The sequence below is a fragment of the Echinops telfairi genome, unplaced genomic scaffold (assembly GCF_000313985.2).
Source record: "Echinops telfairi isolate 266 unplaced genomic scaffold, ASM31398v2 ScPeMD7_443;HRSCAF=831, whole genome shotgun sequence".
Lineage (NCBI taxonomy): Eukaryota > Metazoa > Chordata > Mammalia > Afrosoricida > Tenrecidae > Echinops > Echinops telfairi.
The window spans coordinates 6599260-6616486 of record NW_022104341.1 but is presented as its reverse complement, the minus strand read 5'-3'; the positions used below and the strand labels follow the sequence as shown (position 1 = coordinate 6616486).

General features: G+C 48.4%; 1 protein-coding gene across 1 annotated transcript; it reads left to right on the top strand.

The window, feature by feature from the left end:
- Positions 1-8: 8 nt before the first annotated feature.
- LOC101658115 (glutathione S-transferase Mu 3) lies at positions 9-3909 on the top strand. Its single transcript, XM_004699534.3, has 7 exons — positions 9-114; positions 410-474; positions 2387-2468; positions 2564-2664; positions 3016-3111; positions 3406-3516; positions 3729-3909. Exons 1-7 carry the CDS (start codon positions 9-11, stop codon positions 3822-3824), a joined length of 657 nt encoding a protein of 218 aa, XP_004699591.2. The 3' UTR covers positions 3825-3909.
- Positions 3910-17227: the final 13318 nt, after the last annotated feature.

Below are 17227 nucleotides of genomic sequence, written 5' to 3'. Positions count from 1 at the left end.
CTCAGTCCATGCTCCTGGGCTACTGGGACAGTCCGCAGCTGGCGCACGCCATCCGCATGCTCCTGGAGTTCACCAACACCGAGTACGAGGAGAAGCGCTACACCTGCGGGGAAGGTAAGGCCGCCCCGGGCAGGGCAGCGTGCGCCCGTGGCCCCCGGAAAGTCGGGCAGCCCTTTGTTTCGGCCGGTCAGAACTTCTGCCTCTTCCCCCTGAGAGGAGACAGGCCCCGCGTGCGCAGGGCCCATCCCTGCCTTAGCATCCCGCACAAGAGACTGGGTTACACTTGATGCGGAAAGAGACGGAATGGGCCCGGGAATGTGAGTTTGGGGGGCTGGTTTGTTTTCTGTCTTTGCACGGGTTCCCGGGTGTGATCGTGTGGAGGTCGGCCCCCCCTTGTTCCTTCTTACAGCTCCCGACTATGATCGAAGCCAGTGGCTGGATGTGAAATTCAAGTTAGATCTGGACTTTCCTAACGTGAGTGGCCTTGGAGGGAAAGGGGTCTGTACACGTGCCCTTGGATCTCTCTCTGATCTGGAAGGATCTAGAATAACGGTTCTTTTTTTTTAAGTTGAACTTGCTTATGACTAAACACTCCCAACTCCATTTCAATTTTACTTTTCCTCCTTTTTTTTTTTTAAACCACTCAAATTATTTAGGATTGAGGGATTAGGGGTCTGTCAGGATTTTTGTTGCCCGGGGGTGTTAAAACATAGATATTACTATACAGCCCATCTCAAGAAATGAAATCAGCAACAATATCCTGTTAAACCTTCTGTTTTCCCCCCTTCTCCCTACCCAGTCCCTCCTTGCATCCTGGGTGAAATGGCGGCGGTGGTTCAGTGGGAGAGTTCTCATTGGCCATACAGACACGAGGGAGCCTCGGCACTGCACTGGTGATGCTCTTGGCTACTAACCAGATGGTCGGTGGTTCCAACCCCCAGTGCCTCGACCCTTTCATACAGTTCCTCATGTGGTGGTGACCCCCAACCATCACATTATTTTCCTTGCTACTTCGTAACTAATTTTGCTACTGTTATGAATCGTCACATAAATACCTGATCTGCAGGATGTATGTTCATTGTTACAAATTGAACATCATTAAAGCATAGTGATGATTCACAAAAACAATATGTAATTATATATTTTGAAATATTTATTTCTAATGACAAATAAATGAAATTTTGTCTTGAAGCATGGTGTAGCGTGGATAACAGTCTTCATGCCGGGTACTCCTATGTGGGACCCGCCTGGAGACAGATAGAGGATCAGTTCCTAAGACCATCGGAAATAGTGTTTTCCGATGGTCTTAGGTGACCCCTGTGAGAGGGTCATTCGACCCCCAAAGGGGTTTCGACCCACAGGTTGAGAACCGCTGCCCTAGCTGCTCTAGGAGAAAGCTGGGAGGCCGGCTGCCGTAGATTAATAGCCTTGCAGGCCCTCTGGGATGTTTCTACTCTCCCCTGTAGGGTCACCACGAGTCAGAGTCAGCTGGATGCCAACAGGTTTGGGTTGTTTGTTTGGTAGGAAGGACACCTGGGTTCAATTCCTGGCCAGTGCACCTCATGTCCAGGGACCACTTGTCTGTCCCCGGAGATTTTTGTGTTGCCAAGAAGCAGAAAAGATCCCCGCAGAGCTTCCAGGCTAAGACTAGGGAAAAAGGGCTGGCGATCAATCGACTTGCAAAAATCAGCTCCTGAAAAAACCTATGCATCACAACAGCCTCCTCTGCACGCAACTGGACAGTGTTTCCGTCCGTTGTGTGTGGGGTCACCATGAGCCAAGGGCCAACTGGACACAGCTACAAGAGCCACCTGGATAGAACAGATGGACTTCAGGGTCCATGAACTTGGAAGGAAAATCAAAGCTATGTTTTAATCTCCACTAACCGCTCACATTTTCTCTATTATGAATATAGATGGGTTATTACTCTAGCTGTGAATTTCTCTCTGGTAGAATCAGGTGTTTTTGTCTTATGTTGTATTTGTGTCATATATCTTAAATATGACTCATTACCTGGCAGTAATGAGTGTGTTTAGTAATCGTAGTGTTTAGACATGTTAGTTGTCTGATGCATCGGTCAGCATATATCACCTTACAATAATTTGGGGGTTTTGTAATATTTTAATGATCCTGAAAATGTATGTAAGTTACCTTCAGTATTTGCAAACATTCTGAGGAAGGGTCTCCGGCACGTATACGCTCAGAGAGAGAGATTAAGAGCCCCGCCTCTGATCAGGTGAGGGCTGAATGGCTAACTTCCACTGAGCTACTGCTTTCTCCTGACACGTCATGTCCTGTCCATGTCCCTGAAGCCGCCTCTTCTCCAACGGGCAGAGGTGGGAGGAAAAGAGAGCCAGGTGGCGAACTGAACCTTTTTACCTTCCAGTTGCCCTACCTGGTGGACGGGAAGAACAAGATCACTCAGAGCAATGCCATCTTGCGCTACATCGCTCGCAAGCACAATATGTGTGAGTTGGGAAGGCTGGTGAGGAAGGTCTTCCCAGCTGGGTGCTCGCTAGGAGTGGGTGCATCCAAGGGTGAGTTCTTGTCGTCCTCTCCACAGGTGGCAACACAGAAGAAGAGAAGATTCGCGTGGACATCATGGAGAACCAGATAATGGATTTCCGCATGCAGCTTGTCCGGATCAGCTACAGCCCTGACCATGTGAGTTTCTTTAACAGGCATCAACAGATTGCAGTGTCAGGAAAGGAAAAACAAACATGCACAAAACCACCACAGGCATGTGCTGCTGCTGCTGCTGCTGCTGCTGCCTTCCCATCACGCCAGTGTGTCAGTAGACTAGGAAACAGAATTCTTGCTTCCGGGTTTGCTTTGTGTCCTGACTCCAGTGTGGGTCCCTTCCTCTTTTCAAATGCTTGTTTCACATCCTGGCCCCCACCTCCCCCCCTGGAGGCAGTGAGGAGATGCCTCTGCAGAAGGGCCTGCTAAGTAGCCCCCGCCCTGATGAGCTGTGACAATGTGACGTCTGTTCTCCTCGCTCTGTCTCGCTCCCAGGAAAAGCTGAAGCCTCAGTACTTGGAGCAGCTGCCTGGAAACCTCAAACAGTTTTCCTTGTTCCTGGGGAAATTCTCGTGGTTTGCTGGGGAAAAGGTAGGAAGGAAGGGAAGAAGCCACGTTTCTATCCCTGGAGCTGCCAATGAATGGGAGCCCTGGTTGTGTTGTGGTTACACGTTGCGCTGCTACCCTCATGGTCGGCAGTTTGAAACCACCGCCAGCTCCTTGGGAGAAAGACTGCGCTTTCCGCTCCTGTAAACATTTGCAGTCTCTAAAACCCAAAGGGGGGTTTGCGCTGAGTCAGCATTGACTCGATGGCCGTGAGTTTGTGTTTTGGTTGGAGGTGGCCATGAACTCTCAGGCCTGACTGCCCTCTTGTCCTTCATCTAGCTCACCTTCGTGGACTTCCTCACCTACGATGTCTTAGACCAGAACCGCATGTTTGAGCCCAAGTGCCTGGATGAGTTCCCAAATCTGAAGGCTTTCATGTGTCGTTTTGAGGTGAGGCTCCGCCCACCTTCCTCTCATAAAACCACTTCCAGGCTCCCCTGAAACCTAAAGGGACCATTGGTGGGCACCTTTAAGGCTTAGACTCTTGTTAAAGGCCTGGACCCCCAAGGCTCTCTCTGCCTACCAGAAGTCAGGGGTAGGTGGAGGCGGGGCCAGCAGGTGAGGACTCAGATCTCTAAAGCTTTGGCTTGTCTTCCCTTCAGGCTTTGGAGAAAATAGCCGAGTACATGCAGTCTGACCGCTTCTTCAAGCTGCCCATCAACAACAAGATGGCCCTGTGGGGAAGCAAGAGGTGCTGAGCAGGGGCCCAGCTCGGCTACCACCCTGCCGGTGGGGGGCCTGTCTTCCATCTTTTGCTCTTTTCAATAAACGGCTTTTAGACTACTGGTCTCCCACTGTATTCCTCTTCGGAGCGAGGCCTACAGAGAATGAGGATAGGTGGAGGGTTATCGAGGTGTGAATGCTCTCTTTGCACCATTGACAGCCCTTGATCTGCTGTGTTCAGACTTAGCTGAGATTCGGGCCCAAACCTGGAGAAAGGTCGAAATGAAGGTGGGTTTGAGCAGGTGCTGAGAGAACGTGCGCTACACGGGACGAGGCCCTGCAGAGGTCCGGGGAAGACTTCACCTCAAACTGGTTCTGGGAGCTGGAGTTGGAAGGAAGCCCACTCTTACCTGGAATTTCACTGGTCAAAAGCTCACGACCGCCGAGTGGATTCTGACTCAGTGGCCCTGTAGGACACAGTGGGACTGTCCCTGTGGGTCTCTGAGACTGCTACGTGAGTAGAAAACTTGATCTTTTTCTCACCGAGCCATTAGTGGTTTCACACTGCTGACTTTGACATGAGCACCCCGAGGTGCCGCCCACAACGCTGCCAGCACTCCTGGTTCTAACTGGCAGGCTAGCCAATAAATAAAGCCGAAACAATTGCTTTCCAATAAGAAGTAATAGACTCCTACCTGACACCATTCACTTCCAGTGCTTTTATCAATTTATTTGAAATGTAAAGAGAATTGTAGAAATGTTAACAAAGCTATCAGAATGTTTGGGATCACAAGGTAGTGGGGGACCTTTTTTAGGAATTTATACATTGAACTATCAAAATCCATAAGCAAGAGATGGGTGACATATCAAAGGACCAGCATAAAGATGATTAAAAGCTCATCAATACAATTATGTAGAAAAATTTCATGAACAAATTTATAGAAATATTTGTGGGCCTTCTCCCCCCACGCCTACCCCCGCCCCCCTCCCCCGCCCCAAATTTTAAAAGGTGTTTATAATCCAAGGAAGGGCAAATCTAAACAGACGAATGAAATATATCAGCTGAACAGTATAGGAGTGATGGACAAAAATGAAGGTATTTCCAAAGCACTGGCAGACCTTGGGAAAGATGCATTTCCTGCAGGTGAGCTTATAAATTGGGATAGCTCTTGGAGGACAATTTTTGAATTTTTAAAAATTTAACTCATGTCCTGTAGTGACTATGAATGCCCCTGTGCCCAAAGAAAGGCTTTGTGGTCCAATGGTTACAGCACTCTGCTGGCCACCACAGAGCCTTCTATGAGTGTTTACAACATGGCCATTTGCCTCATCAAAGCCAACCGGGGAAGAGAGTCACCTTGAAAGGGACATTTACAATCTTGTGTAGGAGCCCTGGTACTTAACGATCAGGTTCTGTGCTGCCAACTGCAAGGTTGGCAGGCCACACCCACCCAGCAGCTTCAGGAGAGAAAGACCTGGCGACCAAAGAGGACCATCAAGAAAGCCCTTAGAGGTCGATCTGCTCTGTGACTTGGGGTCGCAGAGTCCGAATCCACTCGATGACACCCCGAAACCACACGGTCCCGGGTCATATAATCAGAGTTGACGCTCTTACACCTTGGCAACATTCTATTGGTTAGAAGCCATCTCAGGCCCCGCCCACAGTCAAACCAGTGAGTCCACAGGATGTGAGTGCCAGAAAGTGGGATCACAGGTACTGGTCCCACAGGGAAGCATGAGAGAAGAGAGAACTGACCCGGCAGTCTTCTGAGAATGACCGCTCGGAGAACAGAATCCCGGGCTGGACGGATGATGGGGGAGAGCATCGTGGTGGAGAGTGAGCAGGAGCACGGTGACTGGAGGAGGTGCCAACACTCTGGCCAGCCCAGGCGGTGCAAGGAGCCTGCTGAGATGGGATAGAGCCTTTCCAGTGGTGAGGTGGGCCCCCCAGGTCCCGACCAGCCTGCAGCTCTAATGCCAACTGGGGATAAAGTAATAATAGATTGTCATGATGGCTGTCTGCAGGACACCTTGTCACCCCAGGCCACACTAACATCGGCCGATCATCACACCAGTGAAGGGTTTATGCGAGTAGCTTCAGTAGGAGCTATTCTGGAAGCCTTGGGAGGGGTGCCTTGGAAGAGGTAAACACATTGATGGACCAGTCTCCTAACGTACTCGGAAGGGCCAGTTTTGAAGTCGATAGAATGTGAGATTTGAGATAAGAGTATTTGCTATTCCGTGGACGAGATACATGGAGGGACGGACACTGGCATGTATGGACTCGCAGCTGCCCTGAAAGCCAGCTGAGGAGGGCGAGTGAGAGCACTGGTGTCACATAAAATCACACTCGCCTCGCCCTGCCGCTGCTGGACGTGGTGCAGCACATGAGCCCCCACAAGCAGGGGGACTGAAGGAGTCAAGCCTAGGTGCCCAGCGGTCAGAGGGGAGGAATTCAAAGCTGTGATTTTTCTGATGTGCAAACTTTATCACGTTGCTCCTCCATGTAAATATATTGAAAGGCCTCTAATGGCTCAGGAAAAAGGCATTTCCTCTGTTTTGCAATATTCTTCATTATCCAACCTCTGTTGCCTTTGTAGCCCTGTCTCCCACCTCCTCACTGCCCCATCTCTAGTCGTGGGACCCTAGGTCCCAGCCCTTCTGACAGACTCCCTGGGAGCAGGTTAGTCCAGCTGCCTGTGTTCAAGTCCTAGCTCTGCCACTCGTGAACTGTGGCCTCCTGCGAAGCAGCGTCTTCTCTGACTAAATGAACCATCTCAGAGGGTTCTCAGGAGAGTTACATCAGTGCTTCTGGAAGGCTAAGCACACACCTGTGTATAAATTACCCCAAAGCAAAATGCCCCCTTTCCACACCTGTGCTCTCGGCTCCCTGTGCATGATGTCGCCCCTCCCCGCCCCCCCACTCACTCAACCTAACTAGTACCTCCTCCCTACCTTCTAATCTAAACTTCACAGGCTCTGGAGACCACATCTGATAATGCTGGTAGAAATCATTACACTTGATCACCAAGAGTTCTCATTGCTTTGCCTTTGGGGAGGCCTCCAGGCCCTCAGGAAGTTAAGTGTAGCCTGGTGTTATGGATTGAATTATAAGGGGGTACCCCCCCAAAAAAAAAAACTGGAATTGCACAGGGCTGAGCAAAACTTTCCTAGTAGGCATGTTTCCCACGAGGTGAGCATCCAGCAACTCACCCTGAGTTAGTGCACCCAGTGGTATCGCCTGGGAAGGTGCTCTCTGGTCACTGCACTTTTTCTGTGAAAGCAGTTTTGCTCGAACCTTGTTTTTTGTGGTGGTTGATTTAGGACAACAGCATGCAGCTGTGAAATGTTTCCTGCTTAGGAAAAATGCTGCAGAAACGGTTGTGATGTTGAACACAGCTCACAAGGAGAGCGCTGTGGGAAAAACTTGTGTTCAGGTGATTCTTTTGTTTCAGAAAAGGTGAAATGTCAATTGGCAACGCACCTCCTTCTGGACGTCCACCAGCTTCCTGACTGGGCGAATGTGTTGACTTGTAGTTCATTTGGAGTTTGTTCAGGACAGACTGTTCATTGAGCTTAGAGGTTCTGAGAAGGTAGCGTAACAATGTGTGACAAAAAAGGCCTGATTTGTGGCAGACAAAGTACTGGTTTTGCCACCACAACAATGCACCTGCTTACATAGCCATCTCAATGCACCAGTTTTTGGCAAAAAGCAGCATGCCTGTCTTGCACCACAAACCTTACTCATCTGACTTTGCTCTGCGTGTGTCTTCTTATTATTTCTGTGATTGAAGAGGGACATGAAAGGACAGTGATTTGACTATGTAGAAGAGGGGAAAAAAAACAAAGGAGGTGCTGTCAGCCATCCAAATGGCTGGGTTTGGAAAATGTTTCTAAGAATGGAATCACAGATTTAGCAAATGTATTACGTGTAATGGGGAGTACTTTGAAGGTTGTTTTGTAAAAAATTTTTAAAATGCATAGCTTTGGGAAGAAATCCTGTGTTTTTTTTGGGGGGGGGTACCCCCTTGTATATCCTTTCAAAACTTGTATTATAAATCTTAACCTCTATGTCAGTGGTTATAATCCCATTTGAAAATTGGCTGTCTTTGTTATGTTAGTGAGTTACGTTTAGTGTAGCGCATACATCCAATCCATCTCTTTTAAGATATACAAGAGATAAACAAGCAATTGAGAAGCAGACCTAGGGGAGGAGTGATAGCAGACCACATGGAAATCACCCGGGAGTAGAAGCTCAAAGGGACAAGGACCGTCCCTCAGAGCCAGCATAGAAAGAATTCCCTGGAGCTAGAGCCTTGAATTTGGACTTGTAACTTGTTCATCTGTGAGGTTGTTTACTTCTGCTTGTCAAAGCCACTCACGAAGGATCTTTTTGTTTTAGCAGCACTAGATTGCTAAGAATTCAGTACCAAGAGTGGGGTAATCTGTAACAGATGCATGCCATGTAGGAGCGGTTTGGGAATGGGGCGAAGACTGGAAGGGTTTCAAGGTATCTAATAGTAAAAGCCTGGATGGCCTTGACGAGTGCTGGTAGAACTATGGACATCAAGAGCAATCCTAGGGAGGGCTCCGTCCGAAGGGAGGAGAGCTGTAAAGCCTCTAACTGCCCAGAGCAGTGGCTCTCAACCTTCCTGATGCCGCCACCCTCTCATACAGTTCCTCATGTTGTGGTGACCCCCAACCACCAGAAATATGTTTTCCGATGGTCTTAGGAGACCCCTGTGAAAGGGTCCTTCGACCCCCACAGGGGTCACAACCCACAGGTTGAGAACCGCTGGCTTAGAGAATAAAAATGGCACCAGTGATAGCATGCGGTTAGAAACGTGATGGCCAATGTGCTTCTGGTCGAGTCTTTAAAAGGAAACCGCAGGCAACTGAAGAAGGGCAATGCTTGTTACGCAGTGACCAAAAAAAGAACTCATCTCAATCATTGTCGAATCTTGGTCGAACAGTAGAACATAAAAGTGATGAACCTGGCCATCTCACTGAGGAGATTTCTAAGCAAGATCTTAAAGGGGCACGTGGTTTCTCTCTGCCACTTCTAAGTCAAGTGTGAGAAGAGATGGGCTTAAACTGAACTGTGCAAAATGAAAATCAGGTCTAAGGAGCCAGAAAACGCCGTGGTGTAAGTGAAGGATAGTCACATGGCTGCACAATCTTTTGTTAAAGAGTTTAAGCCCGTGGCGGATGGCTCTAAGGAACTACCACAGCCCCACACCTGCCAGCTCAGCAAGTGGATGAAAGTAAGGAAAGCTGGCCACCTCATGGAATTCTGCAGGCAGGAAACAGGCCAAGGGCCAATCTGCTGTCCTCGGAGAAAAGCAAAGCCCTCTCTCTCCCTGGAGCCGCTCAGAGAGCAGCAGGACCCTTGGCAGGACCACAGGACGCAGGGCCTTCACGGCTTCAAAGGGCCAGGCCAGCATCTCTTGGATCTCAGATAACGGGCCATCGCAGCCTACGTGTCAAAGAGTAGGCTCTTGGCCAACTTGGTCCCAGAGGGTGAGGCTTCTGTTGAGATCTGCCGGGAGAATGAGGTGATCACCCAGGCTGAGGGAGAGGGCAAGGTTCCCAAGTCCAAAGGCAGAACGGGGGCTGTGGGGCTGAGGGCGTAGGGTTGCCCATCAGATAGACTAAGAGATTGAGGCTGCCCTCCGCTCAGAGCAGCATTGCTGCCCTACAAGTCTGGATGGTGGATCTGAAGCTCAGAGCTGCAGGATTCAGAGTGTGGTCACTACCCTAGAGCCAGGAGAGCGGGCCACTGCCCTTGCATCTCAGAGAAGAGAATTCTTTTCCAGCCTGAGACCTAATGCCATGTGCTCTGCTGGGTTTGGGACTTGCTTGGTGCCTGCTCTCTTCAGTCTCTCCCGTTGTGATGAAAACGCCTACCTTGTGCCTATCCCACCCTTGTACTTTGACATAGGTGCTAGACCTTGTAGTTGAGATCTCACAGGTCCACCGATGAAGAGAAACTGTGTGTAAGGAAAGACAACGCCTGGCGCCTCACCCATCTTTCATTTATAAGATTCCGGAGATGGGATTTCGGACTTGGAGTTTATCTTGGAGTTATCACACAGCACTGTGTGAAAGGGCTGTCATGAAGTTAGGGAGGTAAATGTGCTTTACGTTGGCAAAGGACATGGATTTGGGCTCAGGGGGAAGGGTGGAATGTTCAGGATTCAGTTATGTCCTTCCAAAGCATGTGTGGTAAATCCTACTTGTGCTTATAATCCTGCTCAGGAAGGGACTGCCTTTGTTATGTTAATGACGCAGGATTAGTTAGCCCAGGGTGTGTCTTGAGTTGATCTCGCTTGAGATATAAAAGGTTAGACCAGCAGCTCTCAACCTGTGGGTCACAACCCCTTTGGGGGTTGAAGGGCCATTTCACAGGGGTCCACTATTGGAAACACATAAATATTTCACAATAGATAGTTACATATTGTTTTGTGATTAATCACTGTGCTTTAATTATGTTTAATTATGTTCCATTTGTCACAATGAAAATACATCCTGCATATCCGATATTTACATGATGATTCAAAACAGGAGCAAAATGACAGTTATGAAGTAGCAATGAAAATAATGTTATGGTTGGGGGGTCACCACAACATGAGGCACTGTGTGAAAGGGCTGCGGCATCAGGAAGGTTGAGAACCGCTGCTCTAGGCAGACAAGCTGAGCAGAGATGGAGTAAAACAGATGCCCAGGTAGCTGGAGATCGATGGCGATCTCCAAGCAGCCAGCTAGCAGAAGCCGAGGAGACAAGGGCCTTTCTCCAGAGCCCACAGACAAAGAAAGCCTTCCCTAACTGGACCTGGTCTCAGGCCTATAGCCTGCTCCCTTTCCAAAATGTATTCAGTGCCTCCTAGCAGTTGAAGTCTTTTGCAGTGTAGCCCCCAATCCAGGATAAAGTGTAGGTCTCTGCTTTTCAGCCCCCTGGTATATTTCCAGCACCAACCTCCCCCTCTCTGCCCCGGCCCCCGGGGTGGTGTCACCCACTTCAGGGAACACTAGCATGCACACCTGGCCTCCTAAACTGTAAGGGAATAACTGTGCTTCTTAAAGCCGTCCATTTGCAGTATTTCTAGGTGAGGAGCACGAGGTAACTAAGACAGCTGGTGACTCCTTTGGCCAATGTCATGTGTATAGAATCCACCCCCTTTCCAGGCAGAAGCTTTGAGAGCCTGCGGCTCTGTGATGACTGTGAAAGCAGACATTGAGGCAAAACCTCCATTGGCCTCGAGCTCCGACAGATGGGGAAGGACAGGGCACGCAAGGGCGTGACATGACATCACATGATGTCACATGACGTGACGTGAAAGAAGAAACAGATTAGACTTACCATGACTGACAACCCTTTCCATCCCACAGGTTGATGTAAATGCTCTCGTTTTAAATCTAGAGCGCTCTGGTGGCACAGAGATTGTGTGTTGGGCTGCTAAATGCAAGGTTAGTAGCTCAAAACCACCAGCTGCTCTTTGGGAGAAAGACAAGGCTTTCTACTCCCGTAGAGAGTTACAGTCTCAGGGATCAGAATGTCTTGAGAGGACTCAAGTGTGTGAGTCTGGGTCCATTAGAGAAACAAATCCACAGACACTCATATGTACAAGAGAGAGTTTTATATAAAGGGTAATTGCACATCAAGAAAGCATCCCAACCCAGTGCGGCCCAAGCCCACAAGTCCAACATTAACCCATTAATCCAACACCAATCCACAAAGTCCTCCTCCATCTCACAAAACACATGCAATGGCACTGACTGCAGTAGGAAAGCCGAATCTGTGAACGTGTAAGCATCTCCGCTCTGGCAGGGGTCTCCACACGGCTGCTCCAGCACCCAGGGCTGCATCGGAGTAGGTCCATGCAGCTTCTCCTTGGGGATGTCTTGCAAGAAGTGAGCCTGGCAAGCTGAAGCAGGGAACTGGCTAAGGCAGCTGCACCCTGGTCCAACCATCAGACAGCAAGAGACCTGAGAGGTAGGAAGGCAAGGCTCACCGAGCCATTTATCTCTCCGTCCTTCAATTAACCCCACACGTGTTTATCTGCCAGGTTGGCACAATAAACTTTAACTGTCTCACAAGTTAGTCCATTTCACAAGCTGGACTCACTTTCACCCCCGTGACCACCTGCCAAGGCAAGAACCGAGAATACAAACAGTGAATGGTATATTGGTCTTCCCTTCATTGCATCAAGAGCAGCTTTCAGATTTGCCTTTTTGGTGGAATCAGTGATCGATGCTTCTCCCTTGCCTCTTGCTGCTGCTATGACTAACGGTGGCTGTGCATTATTTAGGAGCCCCGATGCACTTCACCACACCATGAGGGGGCTTCAAAAAGGGTCGTGAACAAAGAGAATAAAGAAATAATGGAATTTTTCCAGGGGAAAAAAAGAGTTACAGTCCCGGAAACCCAGAGGGCCCGCTCTCCCATTCTCCAGGGTCTGTACGAGTGGGCGTCGACGGCGCGGCGGTGAGTTTTCATGTTAAACCTGGGCATGCTGGGCGTGCAGTGCGTGCTACCCAAAGTCGGCGCTCCAAACTCACCAGCCGCTTCGAGGGAGAAAGAGGTGGCCTTGGCTTCCTTAATGACTCCCAGCCGTGGCCCCCTTCTCCATCCCTGTGTCCCGATGTGTCGGGTGACGTGCTCAGCACGGAGTTTAGTGTGCTTTGGTCGGGCACTCATTTCCCAACAGTCCTATTGGCACACAATTCACCCGGTGCACATACAATTCATTAGTTCGACTGCATGGAGGAGAGTTGTGCAATCACGACAATCAGTTTGCTGGTGTTTTCTTCATTCTTGTCCTCATGGTTATTAGCTCCTCATTTCCCCTCAACCTCCCTGCCACACCCCCAAAGAACCATGAATCCTGTTACCACCTCTACAGATTTACCTATCCTGGCTTTCATAGACAGACAAACATGAAAAACACCTACCCCAACCCCCCCACACACACACCGAACAGTAACAGAGTAAAACAGGTAAAACCTCAATTAAAAAGAAAGCAGAAAAGGAGCATTTAAAACCTCAGTCTCTGGGGACCCAGCACTGAGCACTTTGAAGCAGACATGCTTACGTAAAAGCCTGCCTCTGACATTAAATTATAAATCCGAGAGCAGAAACTACGTCTAATTCAAATGCTTACAGTTAGGGCTTACAGCGAGCCTGGCTCAAAGTTTGCTTTGTACAAATGCTCACTGTCCTCAAGAAACTTCTAAAAAAATTCTTGCCAATCTGGGTAAACAAACCAAAAGAAAATAAAACAAGGCCCTGGCAAGTGGAATGGTCTGTTCTTAGAGATATTTTTCAGGTGGAAATGTTTGGAGTCTGTGTTAGACAGGGTTCTCTAGAGAGACAAAACCAGATTGCTAGTAATTACATAGCAATTTATCTATCTATTTATAAAGATAGATAAATATATAACACAAGAAACAAACTGTCAAATTATATACAGATAGATAGATATATAATACAAGAAATGAACAGTTAAATTATAAAGCAGTACAAATGGCTCAGTGCAACTCACTCCCATGAGAGAGAGTTGTGAGACACTCAATTCTTGAGAGCCGCCAGGTCGTCCTCTGCAGAGAGAGAGCTAGGCTATCTCAGCACACGCAGCAAACAGCAAGGCAGGTCACCAACTGTCAGCCAGGTCACCAACCACCAGTCCCCAGCTCCAGAGATATCTTAAATGGACCTCAATTTACAGCGACACAGTCCACAGGCTAGGCGTCCCACAGGCAGTGTAGCCTTTAAATTGAGGCACAGGACAAGCAAGGCAGCCGCACACAGGTCCGATGATCAAAGAGCGAGAGACAAGAAAGGCGAGGCTCACCGAGCCATTTATCTCTCTGCCCTTCAATTAATCCCACTTGTGTTTATCAGCCAGGCTGACACAATAAACTAACTTTCTCAGAGTCAGAACCAAGTTCATGGGCAGAGAGGCCCTGAAGGGCCAACTAACCCACTCAGGGCTGGCGTGGGTTTCAGGATTCAGCAGGCTCCCTCGCCTGGGGCTTCTGAAACTAAGAGGGATGGAATTTCATGGAATCAATTACCTGTGACTCACCGTTGTGACTTCCAGTCACAAGAGAAAGTGAAATGATGTGGTTATATTTGGATTTTAATTGAATGGATGAGGCTGTGTGACCAGATGTGGACACAGAGGGTCATATTAAAGCCTGTTGTTATACTAAAGGGTGTGGCAGGGTGGGACTATCAGAGATACAACCAGCCTGTTAGGCTAGAAGTGTGACAGACGATTCAATTAGATCTGTATTTTCTCTTCAATGATGAAATGTTTCCAGTGACATTCACAGACTTTTTGTCCTGTGACCTGAACCCTATCTGCTTCCTTCCACAACAGCTTCACTAAGGAAGGGATTGGAGGGTGGAGGAAATGCGTAAGCAGCAACCTTACTTTAATGAGTGGTGTTGGGGTCCATTGGGAATGAGCTGGGGGTGGGGTAGGGGTAGGGGTGTTTGACAGTTAGTGTTCCAGGAAGAGATGTTCCAGGCTCCATTAGAATGGGGTCTTCAGCTCTCTACTTTCAAAGCCAGTGTCTCCATGTGTCTGCTATGCACGAGGATTTCACTCAGGATGCCACACAGGTCGAGTGAGGAAAACGGAGACTGAGGGAGAGAGACCACCGTAAACCCGAAGGAGGAGACAAGCACCAGTCCAGGGAGTGACTTCCTTCCGGTCGCTGCCATCAGCGTTTATTATACAAGGTTTCTTATGCCACTGGTAACAATAGGAAATTTAATGTTAAGTATACTTTACCACTATATATAATATTATATATATTAGTTTCTTTAATTATTTTTCTATACTTAAAAAAGTTAAATCATTTTGTTGGGGGCTCTTACAGATATTATAACAATCCATAAATCAATTATATTGAGCAAACTGTGCTGCCATCATCACTTTCACATTATCTTTCTACTTGAGCCCTTATTATCAGCTTCTCTTTTTTCTCTCCCTTCCCCACCCTCATGAACCCTAGATAAGTGATTGGTTATTACTATTTTTCATATCTTACACTGCTCGCTGTATCCCTTCACCCATGTTTCTGTTGTTCGTCCCCTCAGTGTGTGGGTGATGCATCCATCATTGCTATCGGTCCCCATCCCAACCCCCCATGGTGTCTCTGTTCCTACTACTGTTTCTGAGGGGCTTATCTGACCTGGCTTCTCTGTGTTGAATGCTTTCATATGTACCAATGTAGTACACACTCTGGTCTAGCAGGATTTGTGAGGTAGGACTGGGGTCAGGATAGTGAGGGGGCGGGGGTGGGGTGGGGTGGTGGCATTAAAGAATTAGAGGAATGTTGCGCCCTGGCTGAATCGTCCCTTCTGTGTGATCCTTCTGTGAGGGGCTGTACAGTGTCTACAGACAGGCATTGGGTCTCCACTCTGACCCACCTCCTTCACATTGATATCATTGTTTGTCGACACCTCGTGATCACACAGGTTGGTGTGCTTCTTCCATGTGGCCTTTGTTGCTTCTCTGCTAGACAGCCACTTGTTTAATTCCAAGCCTTTAATACCCCAGGTGCTCTATCTCTTCAAAGGCTTATTATGCAGCATTGAGGGCATTGCCCTTAATCTGTTCTACATAAGCTTGTTTCTGTGCACAATGGCCTATCCAGAATCCTCTCACCAAACCAAAATCTCACCGCCATGGAGTCAATGCTGACTCACAGCGACCCCTGTGAGCATCTGAGACTGTGAGGTTTACAGGAGCAGAAAGCCCAGCCTTTCTCCCATGGAGCTGCTGGTGGTTTTGAACTGCCGACCATGAGGATTGCATACATAGCCCCCCTAATGTCCCGCTTTCTTACCTCTTACCTGCTTTCTGTGTTACAGAGTGAGGTGTCCTGGCAGGACACTTGACACGATGTTTGCCCATGGTTCTGGACTTGGGACTGGGCGAGCGCCTAGCAAGCAACACATGGACTGGTTCCTATTTGGTGAAGAAATCGGTTGGCTTATTTTCCTTTTCCTTTGCACGGGAGGGGGCAGCACGTTAGGCAGGAGCATTGGTGCTGGCTGCTGCTGTTGATGATGGTCTGGCCAAAAATATGTTTCTATTAACCCTCTGTCACCTGTGCCTTTTCAACACCATTCTTCTCGGGGGTGGGGGGTGGGGGTGGGGGGCTGTTCTTCAGGCCTTAAGTCCCACCTCCCCGAGGTGGAAGACTGTACTTGATTCTCAGCATCCCTTCGCCTTATCTTTAGTGTCGAAGATCTTCATTTCTCCTGGACACGTTACTTCCCAGAGGACAGACATTGTTTCCAATCTAATCAAGTTCTAGCCCACGTGATATCATCAGAGGTGCTCTATGTCACCTCCAGGAAGTCTCCTTCAAAGGCAAGGGGTAACCCCTCTTTCCTTCTTCTCTCTCCCAGTGTTGGGAACAGATATGGGATGCTGGGGGCTCTAGCAACCCCGATGGCCCTTGAGATGACCAGGCAGCAGAAGATACATACTGAGGCTGGTGGGTTTGGAGACGAGGTCACTAAGGGCACTGTCAGGCCGGCATTGCCCTTACCTGTCTCCCCAGACCTGTTCTGCATAAGAAATAGCCGTTTAACCTACCAAAGCCAGGTATTTATTTAGCTCTCTCCAAACCCCAAAAACCTGAACTCCAGACACTGCTAATCACACTTAGGATCTTATTTCCCAAGAAGCAGATCCTGAGAACAAGATTTTAATTTTGGTATTGTATGTGAATGGATATTTTGGACATGTAAGACATGGAAACAAGGCCAAACCAAAAGAAACCCCAACCTATTATAGGGGGAAAAAATAAAAATCAGGGCTCCTGGAGGTAGGGTGGGGGAGGGAGGGGATAAAGGGGAGCTGTTATCAAGTAGCTGAAGAAGAAAGAAAATGTTTTGAAACTGATTGTGGTAGCAATTGTACAACGCTGCTCTATGCGGTTGAACTATGGAATGTTATGATAGCTGTAAGAGCTCCCAATAAAAGGATTAAAGAAACAATGTTTTTGTTGGTGTTCTTGTTTTAATAAGGTTAGTGTTGGGGCAGGGCAGGAGAGAGTGAGGATTTGGGAGGTACTGGCAATTGGTGCTATGGGTCAAGGGCAGGGGCTTTAGCATCTGTGCTCAGAATTGGCTGTTGGACCTATTCTAGAATAATCCACTGTGGTCTGGCCCTCTTCCTGGTTCTCAGCTTCCATTGCCTACAGCGTGACCCTCCCAGGGATTAAATGAGCTACTTGATACCTTTAATACATTTCTTCTATTTTAGTATGAGGAATTCTAAATTACATGCCAGTTGCCTTAGGTCTCCTCTGAAGATAAAGATCTTCTCTTTTTACCTCAATTCTCCATTCCACCTACTTTGTGAACCATTGTGGGAAACACATGATTTCTCCTGGCCTTCGGCTTACTTGACCC

What these genes read in the sequence shown, in the direction of transcription:
- LOC101658115 (XM_004699534.3), top strand. Translation starts at nt 9, where the DNA reads ATGCTCCTGGGCTACTGGGACAGTCCGCAGCTGGCGCACGCCATCCGC. An exon ending in TCAGCTACAGCCCTGACCAT is followed by an intron (nt 2,665 to 3,015) that starts GTGAGTTTCTTT and finishes TCTCGCTCCCAG; the next exon opens with GAAAAGCTGAAGCCTCAGTA. An exon ending in CTTTCATGTGTCGTTTTGAG is followed by an intron (nt 3,517 to 3,728) that starts GTGAGGCTCCGC and finishes TCTTCCCTTCAG; the next exon opens with GCTTTGGAGAAAATAGCCGA.